At 31.4% G+C, this 17,768-nt stretch overlaps 1 protein-coding gene across 2 annotated transcripts in view; it reads right to left on the bottom strand.

Moving 5' to 3' along the window:
• Positions 1–17,768, bottom strand: part of LOC129219290 (V-type proton ATPase subunit C 1-B-like) — a 91,936-nt gene that overhangs the window by 10,670 nt on the left and 63,498 nt on the right. For both annotated transcript variants that reach the window (XM_054853627.1, XM_054853628.1), the window contains exons 6-9: positions 6,935–7,003; positions 6,767–6,859; positions 5,599–5,692; positions 3,287–3,384 (exon numbers count right to left, since the gene is read on the bottom strand). In XM_054853627.1, coding sequence (XP_054709602.1) covers positions 3,287–3,384; positions 5,599–5,692; positions 6,767–6,859; positions 6,935–7,003 — 354 coding nt within the window. The remainder of the gene's footprint in view (positions 1–3,286; positions 3,385–5,598; positions 5,693–6,766; positions 6,860–6,934; positions 7,004–17,768) is intronic.

The following is a 17,768-nucleotide window of genomic DNA, read 5'->3' on the forward strand; positions in this document are numbered from 1 at the left end:
AAAACTTTCATGTTTTACATTAACTATTAAAAATAAATCAGTCACAGAATTACTTCTAAAATACAAAAAAAAAAAAACCTAAAAGTGGCACTGTAAGGTATTGTTACCTACATAAATATCTTTTAAAGTAATTTGTGAAATTTATACTCCAAAAACAATTTATCACTTTTTGACCTTCCCTTGTCTGGGCCTAGACTGTGGCCACTATTTGTAAACTTCACAACTAGCATCAAAAGACATAAAATTTGGTAATTTTAATTTCTTTCAATCTACTCTATCAAAAGAGATAAACCCTCTTTTATACCCCCAAAAACTGTTTTTCTGAATTGCTTTCATTAAGATAAAGAAAAACAAACTTTCTATAGAACAATCAGCATGAACATTAATAAAGTTTGGAAAAAAATGTGCCTAATATCACCTGTTACAATAATTTTCCTTAGCTTACAACTCAAGATCAAAAATGAGGAAAATTCTGAAATCCAAAAAGGTCAAAGCACTGAAAGTTTGGGATATGGAGTTCCATGTTGTACTTAAAATGAGATTACTTTGAACCACGACAAATTGAAGTTGTTCTTAAAAGAAAAATGCACAATTTCACAAATGTAATATTTTACGAATTAACAAGGTCACAGAACAATTAATGATACATAATAGATACTTTTTTAGGATTATTCTCACAAAAATATTACAAATCATTTCCAGCAGTTTTGGATTTCATCAACTTTAATAATTTCCACCAATTAATTTCATTTTTTATTGATTCTGCATTTGTTTATAAGTAATTCATGAAAGGCTTAAAACTGTTGACCATTCTGTGCAACAGAGTGGACAAATGAGTATTTAAAAAATTGTTCCAATATCAAAGAAAAGTTAAAATTACAGAAGAAGCAAAAAATGAAACAGCAATTCTAAAACTTATTCTGCTTGCAGTTTCAAGTATATATATATATTTTTAATCATCATCTTAAATACAGCAGATTGTATATTCAACAATTCAAATTAACTATCTAAAAAGAAGACTAAGGCTGACCTTATCTGTTGACCCCCCCCCCCCCCACCCTCAAACCTTCTTTGTTCCCTGTAGAATTCAAAGAGGCTAACTAAGCACATATTATAATACACAAAATGACCAAAAGTATTGGGACACTTTCAAAAATTCAATCCTTTGAGGATTTCGAGAAATTAGAGACCAATTGCTCAGTAACTTTTGTCAGATAAAAGGTATGTTTCAGCTGTGATTTTCCATTAAAAATATATCACCTATGCATTTAGGGGATCAGTAACAAGTACAGAAAAACAGAAATATTTTTTGACCATTATAAATGGCTGAGAATAAGCTAAAAAGTTTCAGAAATTAGTCACCTTACTATGTACAATTATTTTAAGAATTTGAGAAAATATCACTAATATTCATGAAGATATAAACATTTCTTTCAGAACTACGAATTTTATTTGAAGGTTTTTGGCTCATAACATACAAAATTTCAAATCAAAGCTTACCAAACTTTCAGAAAACTCGACAGCATACAAGAGAAGTAAATTACTAAAATTTGAAATTAAAATGTTGAAAATTTGATGAAATGTGAATATTTAAAGCAATTAATCTTTCTCTTAGCATGCGCGAAAGATAGTAATTTATGACTTTCATAAACTAAATCCCAACTAGATTCTCCAACTTATAGTAAAATGCCAGCTCAATTTCTTAAAAATTTGGAAAGTTATCAGAGATCTAATGAGCTGAATTTGAATAGCTTTTGGATAGGCGATGACTTGTTAGGGGTTGTTTGCAAAATTGCAGTATTTGCTTGCAATTGCTTAGTATGATTTATGATAAAAAACGATTTGGGAACCATCCCTCAAAATTAGTCGCCTACCAAAGAGTTATTCAAATTTGGCTCATTAGATCGCTGATAACTTTCAGAATTTTTCAGACATTGAACTGAAATTTTATTATGAGTTGAGGAATCTAGTTGGGGTTTAGATTATGAAAGTTATAAATTGCTATCTTTCATGCATACACAGAGAAAAAGTAATTGCTTTAAATGTTCATATTTCATCAAATTTTAACATTTTAATTTCAAAGTTTAGTATTATACTTCTTTTGGATGCTTTCAATTTTTCTGAAAGTTTAGTAAATTTCGATGAAAAACTTTGTGTGTTATGAGCCAAAAACCTTCAAATAAAATTTGTAGTTTTGAAAGAAATGCTTAGTTCTACATGAATAGCAGTGATATTTTCTCAAAAGTACGTAAAATGATTGTACAAAGTAAGGTAACTAATTTCTGGAATTTATAACTCATTCTCAGCTATTTACGATACATGATGATCAAAATACATTTTTTTTTCCTCATTTTGTTGCTGCTCTTCTAAATGCATGGGTGATATAACTGTCGGATATTGCAGTCGGAAAATGACAGCTGGAATATACCTTTAATGTGACAAAAGTTGCAAAGCAATTGTCTCTCATTTCTCGAGAAATCCTTAAAAATGCGATTTTTTGAAAGTGTCCCAATACTTTTGGTCATATAGTGTACTTTGAACTCTTTAAAATATTACCAGTTTCAATGACATTTTTATTTTCAAAAGGACTGTAACAGCATCGACATTATGAATCATAGAAAACGTTTGGACATAAATAACAAAACTCTTTTAGGTAGAAAAACTAACTTATATTGTATTGTTTTAGACCTTCAGCACAATTTTACAACAAATTTTAATTTCTAATGATTTGAAGCTGGTACATCTAATATTCTCATTCTTGTTCCAAATACAATATTTTTTGGCCGTTTATAATTTTTTTTTTTTTTTTTTTTTGCTTCTCAAACTTAATATTTAAGATTCACTACAATAGCTAAGAAACAAAACAAGTTTGACACACATAAATAATAGATTACTTGCTTAACTCTGTTTTTAAAAATAATTTACAGAGCTGTGTCATAAGCATTCACACCCGACTTCCATATCAAACGATTTTGTAAAAAGGCAGTTACTGTAAAACTTTTGAGTTTTGGATGCTAAAGTTAACAAAAGATCCCTTTATTTGAAAATATGGTTTAGATAAATAGTGAAATTCTGTGGCAAATATTACCAATACAACGAAATATTTGTTTGAACAAAATAATTTTTCAGTCACGATTTAATTTTCATTACATTGCCTGAGTTCCATCACAACAAATTCCCGTTACAATGAACAAAACCTGCCTTTCCATAAAATTCATTGTATAGGATTTCACTGTAAAAGCAGTAGCATATTGGTATTCTTACATATAAAAACAAATTTAAATACCTGAGTACACTTTCCACGAACACTCGTAGAGCCTTTAAATGGATCCAAGCAACAAAGCATTCAGAGAAATTTAGCTTCAGCCAACGGAATAACAAGGACTGTCAAAAAGAAGATAAATAATCAAGATATTTTTACTGAATTCTGAAAAGTTTTATTAGTGGGAATTACCCCCTTCTAAAATAATCGATTCAGATGTCATACCTGGGGGGGGGGGGGGCGCAATTTTATCAAAATGGAGACTACCACCAGGTGGTTTTTTGTTACATATTTTATCCAAATAAAACGTTTTATGGTCATTTGTAAATGAGAAAAATCAAAGAAATCCTTGAAAACCTGCATTATTTGAAGCATTTAAAGTGACCAAAATCCACAAATATATGCTTACTTAAGTTTGCCTTTAAATTAAATTGTTAATTTTATGATCAAAATTAAATTTACAAATACTATCACTTTTCATTATTTTTGGCATTAATTTAAAAACAACTTCCTCACTTCTGTCATACAAAAACATTGAGGATCAGAAATTCAAAGCTCTCGCATAAAAAGTTCCACTTCAAAACAGAGGAGAAAGAAATAAATTTTGCACAAAGCATTTATTTAATGCATAGTGAATATTTGTTGATAGAAACATTAATTTTAAGACGAAGTATCAGTGCTTAAAATCCATGTGGCACGACAGCCCATGAAGGCAAAGGCCTACTGTGCCCAACTCAGTTTTCCTGACTAGGAGCATCGCGGTTAGGTGGTCGGCCTAACGAGGAGACCACAGTGTTTGGTTACCAAGTACCGTTGGGGATCAGAAATTCAAAATTCTTGCATAAAAAGTTCCACTTCAAAATTGAGGAGAAGATAATAAATTTTGCAAAAAGCATTTATTTAATGCAGAGTGAAAATTTGTTGATAGAAGCATTAATTTTAAGACAAAGTATCTGCTTAAAATCCATGTGGCATGACAGCCCGTGAGGGCCAAGGCCTACTGTGCCCAACTCAGTTTTCCTTACCAGGAGCGTTCTGGTTAGGTGGTCGGCCTAACGCAGAACCCCCAGTGTTTGGTTACCAAGTATACTTGGTACTCCTTTTATTGACCCACTGAAGGGAAGATCGGCAGAGTCAACCACACCCAAAACGGGAATAGAACCCCGTGCCTGTAGCACAGGAGCTCGATGCACTACTACTGAGCTAATTGGCTTCAGTATCAGAGCTTACTTATTAATTAATATTTAGACACGTAATGGTCAAAAAAACAAAACGAGTCTATTTCTAAAATGGACTTCAGTAACCATGTGATGAATGTAGCTTCAGATTTACTTTCTTCCCGATTATTTTCGTCCCACGTCACATTCGGAAAAAATATTCATTTATGTTGCATTATAAGAAAATTCAGTATTATTCTGCATGAAAAATAAAGTTAAGGAATGAAAATAACACATTGCATTGTTTGCACAATAATATGTTGCATAAAAGTGCATATTTATTAGACTATGATTTTAGTAAAATGATTACATTTCTACTAATTGATTACTATAAAAGAGTTTGTTTTAATAAATAATGTAATCAAATTATTAATTCCAGTACATTTCCTGACCAGGAGCGTCTCGGTTAGGTGGTCAGCCTAACAAGGAAGTCTCAGGTTTTTGGTTACCAAGTATACTTGGTACTCCTTTTATTGACCCACTGAAGGGAAGAACAGCTGAGTCAACCATGCCCAACACGGGAATAGAACCCTGGGCCTGTAGCACGGGAGTGTGATGCATTACCACTGAGCCACTGGGCTTCAGTATCAATGCTTACTTATTAATTAATATTGAGACATGCAATGGTCTAAAAAACAAAATAAGTCTATTTCTAAAATGGACTTCAGCAACCATGACGAATGTAACTTCAGATTTACGTTCTTCCCGATTATTTTGTCACACGTCATATTTGGAAGAAATATTCATTTCTGTCACATTGTAAGAAAATTGAGTATTATTCTGCATGAAAAATAAAGCTAAGGAATGAAAATAACACATTGCATTATTTGCACAATAATATGTTGCATAAAAGTGTAAATTTATTAGATTATGATTTTAGTACAATGATTATATTTCTACTAAATGATTGCTATAGAAGAGTTTGTTTTAATAAATAATGGTATCACATTATTAATTCTAGTACATCATCCCAATTATTACATATATGAAACATATGAAACATTTTTGTAGAATTTCATTTTGTCCAATTTTTTGGACATTTTACAAAAGAGTGGACAAAATAGCAATTCTGCCTATGCGAGTCCAGAAAAAAAAAATTCCTTAATAAATAAAACTTACCAGCTGTTTGTTTTTGTCCATCTTAAGTTTTGCATGCTGACTTTTGCCTGCAGCCAGTTCCTCTTCTGAGTATTTGAAGTCTCGAACAATGAATCTGCATGACAAAAGCTTTGCTCAAAATTCAACAAGTAATTATAGAATTTACCTAAAATGAATACAGTTGAACCTCCATACATCAAACTTTCACATATCAAAGTTTTCTATGCATTAAAATCCCAGCAAATTTATATGTCCATTACACAGAAAAATTGTTTCTATGTATCAAAGGACTCTACATATCGAAATTTTTCTCGACACATTCTTAGATTTTTTTTTCCACTTCAGACTGTTTTTCTCATGAAAAATGAAGGTTAGGGGAGAAAATTATGTTCACTAAAAGTTAATACAAAACTCACAAGGAATCTGGGGTTGAGGGGTGTGTACTGTGTAGATAGGTAGTTAAATTCTGGATTTCTCAAATTCCCTCAAGTTTATTTCAAATCTTAGTTGCAAACAGTAATACAGTGATATCAGTTTCAAGTTATTCTTTTTGTCTGCTGATTATCATTCCTAGTCTTTTTGGCTACAGTGAAAATCATTCAAGGAAATTAGATTGATTTTTTTCGTTTCTCTTGATTACATTGTCAAAATGAAAATCCCCTAATGTTGCGGATCAAGTTGAATAGCCGAAGAATGAAGAGGTATGAAGAAGCAAAAATGTTACCTCTGGTAAATATAGTATTTCTGCAAGTAGAGTGCCTGCTATTATGAGAAATTGGCAAGCTGTAATAAAAGTACTGAAACTTACAAAAAACTTTCACTCAAAACATGAAACAGCACAGCATTAAAGCACTATTCAGTGCTGAGTAAATGTTTCACATTTTTTTTTTAATTATTAACTTTCATTTAATCTGATGCTTCTATAAATTAGAAATTGAGTTTCATACGTGAAAATTAGCTTTAATTCTAATGTTTTAGGAGATTTTTGTGATAAACTAAGATTGTTTCTGTGTATCGAAATTTCTATATGTCGAATATTTTCTCGACATTTTGCTACTTCAATAAATGGAGGTCCAACTGTATTTCAGGTAAATGACTGATAATGAGAACAAGCTGATTTAAATAACTGTGTTTCAAAAATCAAATGCACCCATACATCAATACAAAAACAATCAATAAACACTCTTACTTCTTTTCTCTTGCTTTAGTTTTGAATTCCTCTACACTTTTTGTGAACAGGGACACGTTATACAAACAGTGTTCATTGTCTTCATAAATTTTCCTACAGTAAATGACACATATCAGAGCACTGAAGACGTATTTTTATTCAATAATACAATTATTTAGAAATACATACACGCTTGACCTTGGAGCAACATACTCGGCCAAACTCTCATATGTACGTTCCCATTCTTTACTTGATGCACTAAAAAACATAAGTATATTAAATCCAGTAAAATTAAATTCTTTATCTAACTAGTAAGAAACATGTTCTTACATGAATTAAAACTCATACTAGATAAAAAGGATAAATATAATGTACCTAGTACAGCTGAATTTTTAATTTAAGCAGTTATGAATGTATTTTTACATGATTTCAATTCATAAAAATAATACCCATCTATTTCAAAGTAAGAAATGATTACATCTAAAAATTATTAAGAGATACTAAACACACTTTATGTTAATTTCTCAGTTACAGTACATTTCAAAAAATAACATTTTTCTTGAGACCACAAAAATTGCCGTACCATTGTTTTTAGTTACTCACTCACTAATTTTGACTCATTAATGTAAAAGTGCGCCCTGTTTTTTTCCTTTCTATGTTTTTGGGGGGATTAAGCTTTTCTGAAGATTCTAAATGAGCATCACAGGTGATAGAAAGTATTTGAATGTGAGACATCATATATATATATATATATATATATATATATATATATATATATATATATATATATATATACATACAATTGAGTTCACCGCGTTTTGAAGCCAACTTCTAATGGCTCACCGCGTTTCGAAGCCAATTTTTGGCTTCACAACGTTGGCTTCAATGCGTCGGTATTTTAGAGACATTCACCGCTTAATGAAGCCAGTAGAGACGTTCGCCGCGTTTCGAAACCACTGGCTTCAAAAATCGGTCTCTAACCACACACCGCGTTTTGGAGCCATTTATCGTGGCTTCAAAAGGTAGGTTTTTTTAGAGGTATACACCGCGTTTTGAAGCCATAGCGGAATTTGCAGCCCGATAGCCTTAAAAAAAAGGCATATTGAAAGATTTTTTTTTTTGCTCTATTAATCTTTTATAATTTATTTTGTGCCGTTTTCAAGTGATGTATGACTTTGAAACTAAGTTCAGCACTTTAGTTTTTCCTTGACAATGTTTTATACATTTTTCTTAAAAATGACAAATTCTTATGCAGAAAACATTGCAAAAGAAAATACTTTGGATTATTTTAATTAATGTTTTAATAAAAGAGAAAATGTTGTCTAGTTAACCACAGCTACTGATGAAGATATAGCTAGTAAAAGTAACCTTTACAGTAAATATTTGAGAAAAAAAAAAAGAAAAAGAAATTTTCAAATAGATTTTCGGGTCACATTTTCCGGTTTATTTCAAAGTAAATAAAATGAGAGACATTTTAAAAGAAGATTCTTTAAAAAAATATTTTTATTAGTTAAATTTGTACGACAGTACTATTTTTTTTCTAATCACATTCTAGTTCCCTCTGAAATGTTAAATTTCAATTTAATTGTATATCCACTATATTGCGGAATCGCCAAATTAAAGTTTTTCAAAATTTCGCTAGGTTGTACATAGCTTCAAAAGAGCAGTTCGTGAAAAAACTTGATCAATAAACAAAATATTATACTTATAGTTTTTAATTTACTGGTATTTGATTAGAATCAAAACACTAAGCAAGAATATCGTAAAACGATCTAACTGTATTCGTGATTTAAAAAGCACGACTTTTTTACTCATATATACAATTGGCATGTTATGAACTGGTAAAATTCTTATTTAATTCATTATTTTTCTTTTATAGGACGGTTATTTATAAATTTGTCGCAAAGCTTTCCCATTTTTTCCTACCATTAAAACTCGACTTGATAGCTATTTTTTTCCGATGATTTTTCTTTTCACAGGATTGCTTAGGTACATCTCCATGCATACATGCGAATAGGCCGAAAAATTTAGGAAAGAGAAAGAAAAGTAACACAAACATAGAGATTGGTGCTCGTACACGAGAAGAAGAACGCTGAAATTCCGGAGTAACATTTGAAACAGTTGGAACTTTTATGGAATTTTTTGAACTAAGCACATTTGAAATTAATGATGAAGTAAATTTTTTCATTTAGATACATTTCTATAATCAACTAGTATTCAATTGGGGAGTTGTGTCAATATGACAGGGAGAGTATTGGAACGTTGCTGGAAGAAAAAACTTTTTCTCTAAAAGAAAACATTTCATGGTTTGCAGAGGAAGATGAGAAAGACCTTTTTATCGTTCTAGGGGGAAATGGAAACGAGGGAGGCAGGTACGTTTTAGGAGGGAGATTTTTTTTTCTTGGATGTGAGAAAAAGGCAGCGGCGGATACACCCGGCGGACAACCAGGCATTTGCCCGATGGGCCGGTCATGTTTCGGGCCCATCAGTTGCCCTGTCTACAAAAAGTAAAATGTAAATACCGCTACGTACATTCTCTAGCTTCAATTCCTCTTTACGCATGGGCTCAAGCCCGCGGATGGAGGGTGCAAGCATGTTGCCAAGGGGGCCGTGGGGGTGCTACACCAGCCCATGTTTTCAGAAATGGGGCCGCCAATTTCATTTTAGTAATGCAATAAAAAACAGAAAAACAAGAGCGGTATTTAAAAGTTCAAATACTTTTATCCATTTTTCAATTTCATGAATGAATTGCAATTTACATTAACTTTACTTATGAATGGCAATTCACAATTGTAATATGTAGTTCAAAACAATTGCAATGAAAGTGACGAAAAGTATTTTTTCAATAAAGCTTTAACAGAAAAGGCAATCTTTAAACACAATTTGAGCATTAAAAGTTCTGTATTATAAAGATTATTTAAGTAAAGACCTCTTAAATGTGCGTTTCTAACATTTTTTTTTTTTGCAAAAAAAGATATTCAGTTTTTCTCCCTCAATATCCCTCGAAGGGTTTAATCAAATGGTTGAAGACCCTTCAATTTAAAAATTATAATATAAAAAACTATGATTCTCAGCGGCCGCCGACACACCAAACTTTTAAACCATTTACTTCTCCTATTTTTTAAAATGAAAAATATCATCCTGACAATCAGAGTTTTTACATAGAAAAATACACAGGCCCCAGAAATATAGTTTAAATAGGAGAAAAATTAAAATATAGCGAGAAATATTGAAAATATTAAAATTATTAGTCACACCAGTAGTTCTAAGTGAATGCAAAAATCGTGTATGAATTGAAAATTGAAACAAAACTTTGTCAAGAAGTGAAGAAGGAATGATATTTAAAATAAAATGTGAAAAAAAAAGTCCAAAGATCATTAAGGTTATTTAAGATCACCAAAGCAGCAGATCAGTTCAAGAAAAAATTTTTTTTTACCTGGGGCCGCAGATGGTTTGTATTTCAAGTAAATAAAAATACTAGGCTGGAAATTAAAAATTTTATTATGGAAAATCTAAATGTAAATGATTTTGAAGGAGAACACTGTTGGAGGGTGTTTCATATTTTTTATCAATAAAATAAATAAAAGATTGGTACGTAGTCAAAAGGGGGGAGGAGAGGGATCAAAAAGCTTATATCTTCCTTTTAGTCACCAAAACTTAACTGATGTGCGTTTTTGAAACTTAGCTTTTTAAGGAATTCCTGGGAAAAACTCCCGAACTCCATTCCTTAGTTTAACGTCATTAAAGATGGCCTACAACAGCGTATTTGGAATTTCAGCTTCAAAAAACTTCGAGGAGAGTATTTCCGCCGCAATCGACTTAGAAACGTCCCCACCCCATCATTAAAGAGCGTCATAAATCAGTGTCGAAAAAATTTCGGAGGCCCCTTAAGCATCTCCTTTCCATAATATCATCGAAGATCGTCTAAAATTACCTTTTTTTGGACTTCAATCTCAAAAAACAAAAAAAAAAAAAAAAAAAGGAAAACCCCCAAATCCCCATAACATCATGACAGAAGATTTTTTGACCTATTCCCAAAAATTTAATTAAAACCTCAAACTTAAATCTAAACACCACACACCAAGCAATTTTTGTAACTGGCCAGAGTCCTTTCCCTATCGATTTACTTCGTTTCTCACTTTCAGATTCTGTATCACCTAAAAGTCCATGTCATGGTGTCATGGACTCACGGGTACACCAGACCTTTATAACTTCCACTGTCCATTAACCTCAACTTTCCGCATTAAATATTACCCCTCTAATTTCTAGTTTCGATTGTTTACCGGTTGAAAGCCCTCGATCCTCTCTTCCTAGTAACACTAAGGAAGATCGTTTATAACTTTGTTTTCGAATCTACAGCATCGAAAAATTTCAAAAAAAGTCCCCCCTCCCCCTTCGTCATCATCAGTAAAGCAAGTCAGAAATCTCGTCCTTGATGCCTCAATTTCGAAAAAATTTCAAGGAGAGCCTCGCCAAAACTCCTCCTCCTAAAATCATCGAAGGTCGGTAAAAGTTTTGTTTTTGGAATTTAACTTTTAAATAACTGTCTACGTCCTAGTTTTTATCAAAAAAAAAAAAAGCTTACAATTACCTTTCTAAGATTTTAATTTTAAAAAAATTCTTGGTGGATGTTGCTCAAATCTTTCCTTTCCCTAGCATCACCCAAACCAGGGGCGTAGCTAAGGGGGGGGTTTTGGGGACAAAACCCCCCCCGAAAAGTTAGTCTCAAAAAAAAAAGAGAAAAAGAAGAGAGAAGAGAAAGAAAAAAAAGAAGAAAAGGAAAAAATTCCAAGCGATTACACACACATATATATATATATATATATATATATATATATATACATATATATTATATATATATATATATATATATATATATATATATATATATATATATATATATATATATATATAGATAGATAGATATAAAAAAAGTAACCCCCCCCCCCCCGAAAGTCGGGTCTAGCTACGCCACTGACCCAAACTCTTTTAAAACTGCGTTTTCAGAGCTAATATTTTGAAATTTTCCCGGACCCCATCTTCCTAACATAATTGACGATAATATATAAATGCAAGTTCGGAGTTTCACTTCCAAAAAAATGCCGGAAGAGGACCCTTGAGCCTCCGCTCTCTCTAACATCACCAGAGATCATCTAAATATGCATTTTTAGGACTACAACTTGGAAATTTTTCGGGGGGGGGGGGGGAGACCCCAGGACCTTGTATTTCTGACTCAATGTAACTTACCATTAGGTTTCTAATGCTAATATTTAATAACTCTCATATGCAAGAAAATCAATCTACTCCCTATCTCTCTCTGTATTGATACATGTGTTTGAAAAAATTAAGGGATCGCACACAGACACCCCTTGCCTCCCTAATAACTTCCCTATTCTAACTGAAGTAATGTTAGAAGATATCATTACGGAAATAATCAATACAGCACCAGGCAACTTAAAAATACTTAAAATAGATCATTACAATCACCTTTTTTTTTTTACAAAGGTTTAGCTTATCGTGTATCAATTGTTCACCATTAAAACACAGAAAAGAATCCCATCTGTTAAATTTTGTTTAAAAGAAAGTATTGATTTTTTTTGAATAGTTTCCTCTATTTAAGTGATATCGTTTCCCAATCATTTTTGTAAAAATGATTATCTATAGAAGCTATGGGGCCGCGACATCCCTTTATGCCAGGGCCGATTTCTTTTACCAATCTGCCACTGGAAAATGCTGTTTGCTTTTATAATTAATTGTTGTAATATTTAAAAATATTAACAGCACATAGAGAGATAAAAATATGAGAGCAGGGCGCATTGATATTTACCGTAAAGAGAACGGAAGTCTTTTAAAAATGGTTCAGTGAAACAATAGTAATCGAGTGTTTTTGAGTTCCAAAAGAGTAATATACAGAAATTTTTTAAATTAAATAAACAATCCACTTTTATTTTCAATGAATAACAACTGAACACAGCTTCAAGGACAATATTTTCTATAAAAGAAATTTTCAGAAAAATTTAAGTTTCAGTGAAGCAACCGGCGCAATTATGCGTTATTATAATAAACCAATGATTCAAAGAGAGTGTAACTTCTACTGTCAGGGTTAATTTTTGTATCAAAATTACTGAAAGAATAGAAATTAAATTAAAAAAAAGGTAAACAAATACTTGAATTCTTCTCTGAGTCGTTATAATTGCAAAGTTACTTTAGTAATTTAGTTGTGAAAGAAAACAAAACTGATTTTTTTTATAAATTTCTGTGAATATTTTATATAAGCTTAAATATTACTTTACGGTATTAAACTAAAATTAGTAATCGAGATTGATATCTTGTGATTAAAATTTAGAATTGCTAATTAACAAAGTTCGTTTTATTATTACAAAGTATGAATGTCAAGACCACGTGCAAAAAATACTTAGAATAGTTCCCGGATACAAGTTTAAAATTAGAACGGTTTTAATCTGGATAGGGAAAAAAGTTTAAGAGAATGAAGAAACTTGTCTTTATAAAATTAGAAAAAGATATAGCGTTGTTCCGTTACTTGGTAACTTGGTTCCCCCTGATGAACCAAATAAAAATTTATTCCAAGATTTCACAAAAATGTTGACTGGGAAGAAAAGTAAGTTCACCCTTTTAATTTTTAAAATAACATTTTAAAAATTCAATACATAAACAAAAATAAAACTCTTTAAGCAGGAAATAAAGTATTATAAGCAGCGTTCAAAAAGCGAATTTGTAAGGTTTTTCTAGACACGTGTTTTAAGCCTTACGGTGGACCTTACTTTCATCAAGATGCCTACTTGCAGGTATTTTTCAAAATTGGGTGTTAAACTTTTCTTCTTGAGCAAAACAATAAATAAATATTTATTTAGTAAAAATCTACGGTTAAAGAATATTATACTATGTTCTTGACATGCACAATCAGTAAATGGCGATAAATATACATTATAACTTTTTTTTGTGTTTCAACTTTTTAAAATTTTAAGAAATTCAGTTTCATTCTTCATTTGCAGTTTTTTCCCCTTGGGTGATCAGAAATATGCATGTACTAGCAAAAATACCCGGCGTTGCCTTGGTCAGTAATAATTATGAGAAAAAATCGTTACTTGCTTTTGTTTTCTGGTTTAAGTGAAAGAATTTAAAACACATCTTTTTGACGTGATTAAAAATCGAGTTTCTTCCTTACCCATAAAAGTAAAATAGCAATAAGTATAAAGAACAAAATAGTATTGATTGAGAAACGAAAGCACTATATTTAAGCATATACAAATTTCCAAAACATGAAATTATTCTTCTCATGTTTAAAAAGATTAATCTGTTGATACTTTTTTTTTTTTTAAACATGGAGTCTAAAACCTTCTCTGTATTGCTATTGAAGGTTGCTCGTAATCCCCTTATACTTGCTTTAGTTATTTTGGGAAATTTCACTCATTGTGGGCTCTTGGTGCGATTTTACCGAATTTGCGGGAACTGTTTTGGGATACCTTCGATGATGCTCCCTCCTTCTTTCCTTACTTTGTAAAACGATATGATATTAATTTTCGTTACAAAGATATTATCGCCAGGTGCTGAGATACTTTTGGTCACCATAAAATGGCGCTGAAGAGTTTCATCCGAAATGTTTCCAAAATAAGTAGTAAAATTTGGAGAGTGTTTGAAGTTGTGCAAAAAGGAAAATTAATGGAAGTTTTTGTGCTGTTTATGGATTTGCCTAATTTAGTTGCTGGATTATTTAACACAGTAAAAAAAAATTTTAAAGATTCTTTGATTGGCGATATTTTGTTCACATGGTGAAAGCTGAGAAACATTATGACGTGGTCTTCGGCTTCAAAAACAGTGACGTTGAAAAAAACTGCCAAATGCATCAGCTACGGAAATCTTTCTGCAAAAATTTTGGCGATCTGCTGGTTGGTTGGATAATGAGTAAGTGTTCAATCAGCATAAATAATAATAAAAACCATTAATTACTAAAGTTCCGTTTAAATGGAAAATGATCAGCCAAATCATATATTATTTGCCAATCTTGTGCAAAAATCTTACTTCAAGATTTGTCTTGAGAAAAGCCTTGAACAGTCACGAGAAGCAAGATAGTCAACAATACAACAGTTGTCGCTATCGACAGGGAGTTGAGATGATACACTAAATACTGTATTGAGTTGAGGAAAGCCTTCGAACATGGAACTGAAAAGCTCATAACTCGCTTTTTATTCTACTTAGAAATTTCGAATAGGTGCCATCTTCAGCAGAAAAATCAGAGCTTTCGATGAACATATAATGTAAATATGTGCAAGTATTTTTTCATCCCTATATTAGAGAATTTGTACAAAAATTGTATTTTATTGCTCCCCTAAGGGGGTTTTACCCCCCATAACGGGACGAAAACTACCCTATGTGTTATTCTGATGCATAAGCTATATTGTAAAGTTTCATCAAAATCCGTTCAGTAGTTTTTGCGTGAAAGAGTAAAAAAAATCCATACATCCATACATCCATACAGACAAACTTTCGCATATATAATAGTAGTAAGATTACGAATCTTAATCCAATAATTAAAAATTTGATTCTTTTAAATGAATATGTTTGAACTACAAATTCAGCTTTGAAATTCAAATATTGTTTTAACAAGCATAAAAAGAAATTTTATTTATTCAATCTTTAACAAAGTATAAAAAGATCAAAAATGAACCAATATGATCACTGTTTCAAATTGGTGACACTGCTATTAAACTTACACAATGCTGGAAAGTGAAAAAAAAAAAAAGATTTTGAATAATGTCAGAAAAAATGTCGACAAATTTTCCCTGATTTCAGAAAATGTTTTCATAATTTTATACATTTCAACTTTGGTTCTTTAAACATCATGTAAGCTGTTTTCTTAACCGCGAGCACTAGTTCCAGCAGAGAGAAAAAAAAGAATTTCGAGAAATAAACGACATACACTATTTCCAAACAATAATACAGAAAACGAACACACATAATAGATTTTACTTTAAGTGGATTTATAGGACATTTACAATTACTGCATATGCACAAGTGAAAAAAAATAAGCATAAATTAAAGATAATGACAAACTTTTTATGTTGTTTTATTTTCTTTTTTTCCTCAAACGAAAGAAAAAATGTAGAACCGCGTTTTTTTTTTTTACTGTTTTTATGAGTACATTTAAATTTTAGAAGGAAAGGGTTATTTCTAAAATAGAAGTGAAACACAATATCATTTTGCTAGACAAAAATCCACAATTAAAACTTATTTGTAGTTTTATGTAATGAGTACAGTTTAATGTTAGGAAAAAAACTTAAATTGCAACAGCAGTTTTAAGTAGCGTATGTTGCAAAAAGAGGTGTCTCGAACTTGGTAAATGAATTATGTACGCTTAAAATCAAATACATATAAAATAAATGTTTGACAAAAAAGCACTTTTTTCTCATGATATTGAGACATGGGAGAACAATGGAATTCATTAAAAAGAAACAAAGAGTACATCCTTGAAATACAGACAATACAAATACATAAATTTAAGAACAATTTAAAATGAAAACTAAACAAAAATCTTAAGTGAAATATATTAGGCAACAAATAAGAACATAGATAATGTACACATTTACAAAAGGTTGCCCCATGATTCAGCATTAGAGCTAATCTTTTTCAGAATGCAGAAAATAAAACGCCTTATGAGACAGAAACCAGATTAAAATTTTATATAAATGATTGGCTATGATTTTAAATATTGTTTTTCTTCATTAATCTTTTGCGTTCGCTTTGTATCCATCCTTTTACTTGATTCATGGTTCTTCCTTGTAGTTCTTTGTTTTTTTTAATAGCCTCTCTGCATTCCATTGGAGTTGGCAAAGGAGCTGTTGTGGATTGTAAATATTTTTTAAAAATTTCTCTTGCCTTATGTCTTTCTGGTGTGGAAAAAGATTTTTTTGTGATTACTTTTTGAGGAGTAATTATTTTCTGCTTTCTAGTGTGTGATATTTGAGGGGGCAATGTTTGAGTTGTGCTAATGTAACTGCAGCTTGGAGCATTTGGATCAAATGAAACAGAAGTTTCCTTTGGTTTTTCTGCTTTTCTTGCTGCTGATGCTTGTGGAGGCAAAATATTCTTAAAAATGTTGCTACTAGCTGTCACTTCAGGATCATCCAAATCTTCATCAGAATATCCAGGATCAATATTTTCCTCTTTGCTTCCAGGATCTTCTCCCACCTCCACGTTTACATTGATTTCATTAAGCGATTTGCCATGGAACTGGTCAATTGTCCCATCATCAACTGCCATCAGCAGTCTCGAAATTTTTGCTAAGTGGATTGCTTCATTGGGCAATCTATAGAACTTTCTGTGCATTTTTATATCGTGACCAAGAAAAGCTGCCAGATTGGTCATGTCATTTTCAGTGAAATTTAGTGCTTGCGCTGTTGTTGCAATTTGCTTTCTCAAAAGAGTACCAACAAACCAACAAAAAGATCTGGTTGTTTGGCGTCGGATGCATATGCAATTTCTTTTAAGGCAGCGTAAGCTTTAAAACATCCGTTTTTTTCCAAACACGTACTTGTTAGCTGATTCAACGACAGCATCTTCTCTGTGCTTTAAAACTAATTGGATTAATTCAATTTGTTTCAAGCTTAACAGCATGGATGCTGGCTTTAAATGCAATTTCCCTCTTGTTTCTACCCGCATGTTCCCTGCTATTATTTTTTCAGAAATCGTGAGTGTTTTGTAGAATAAGGAATTTTTTTGAATATTGTGCCTATTTTCAAAGTCTTTTATTTCAAAAAGCTCTATTTCTCCCGCTCTTTTGCGATTAAAGATTTGAATTTGTGACATAAGCCCTTTGTTTAATGAGTTAAATGCTTCCAGATTAAAATTTTTGATTAAAACATCTTCAGCGTCTTTTATATATTTTTCCAAATATTGGTTTAATTGCATAACATCTTCCATTAGTGGAACTAACTGAGTTTTACCCCATTTTCTTTTTTGAATGGCATTTAAGGCGGATTTTCCGATGTTATGATAATAATCATGT

The sequence above is a fragment of the Uloborus diversus genome, chromosome 3 (genome assembly GCF_026930045.1).
Source record: "Uloborus diversus isolate 005 chromosome 3, Udiv.v.3.1, whole genome shotgun sequence".
NCBI lineage: Eukaryota > Metazoa > Arthropoda > Arachnida > Araneae > Uloboridae > Uloborus > Uloborus diversus.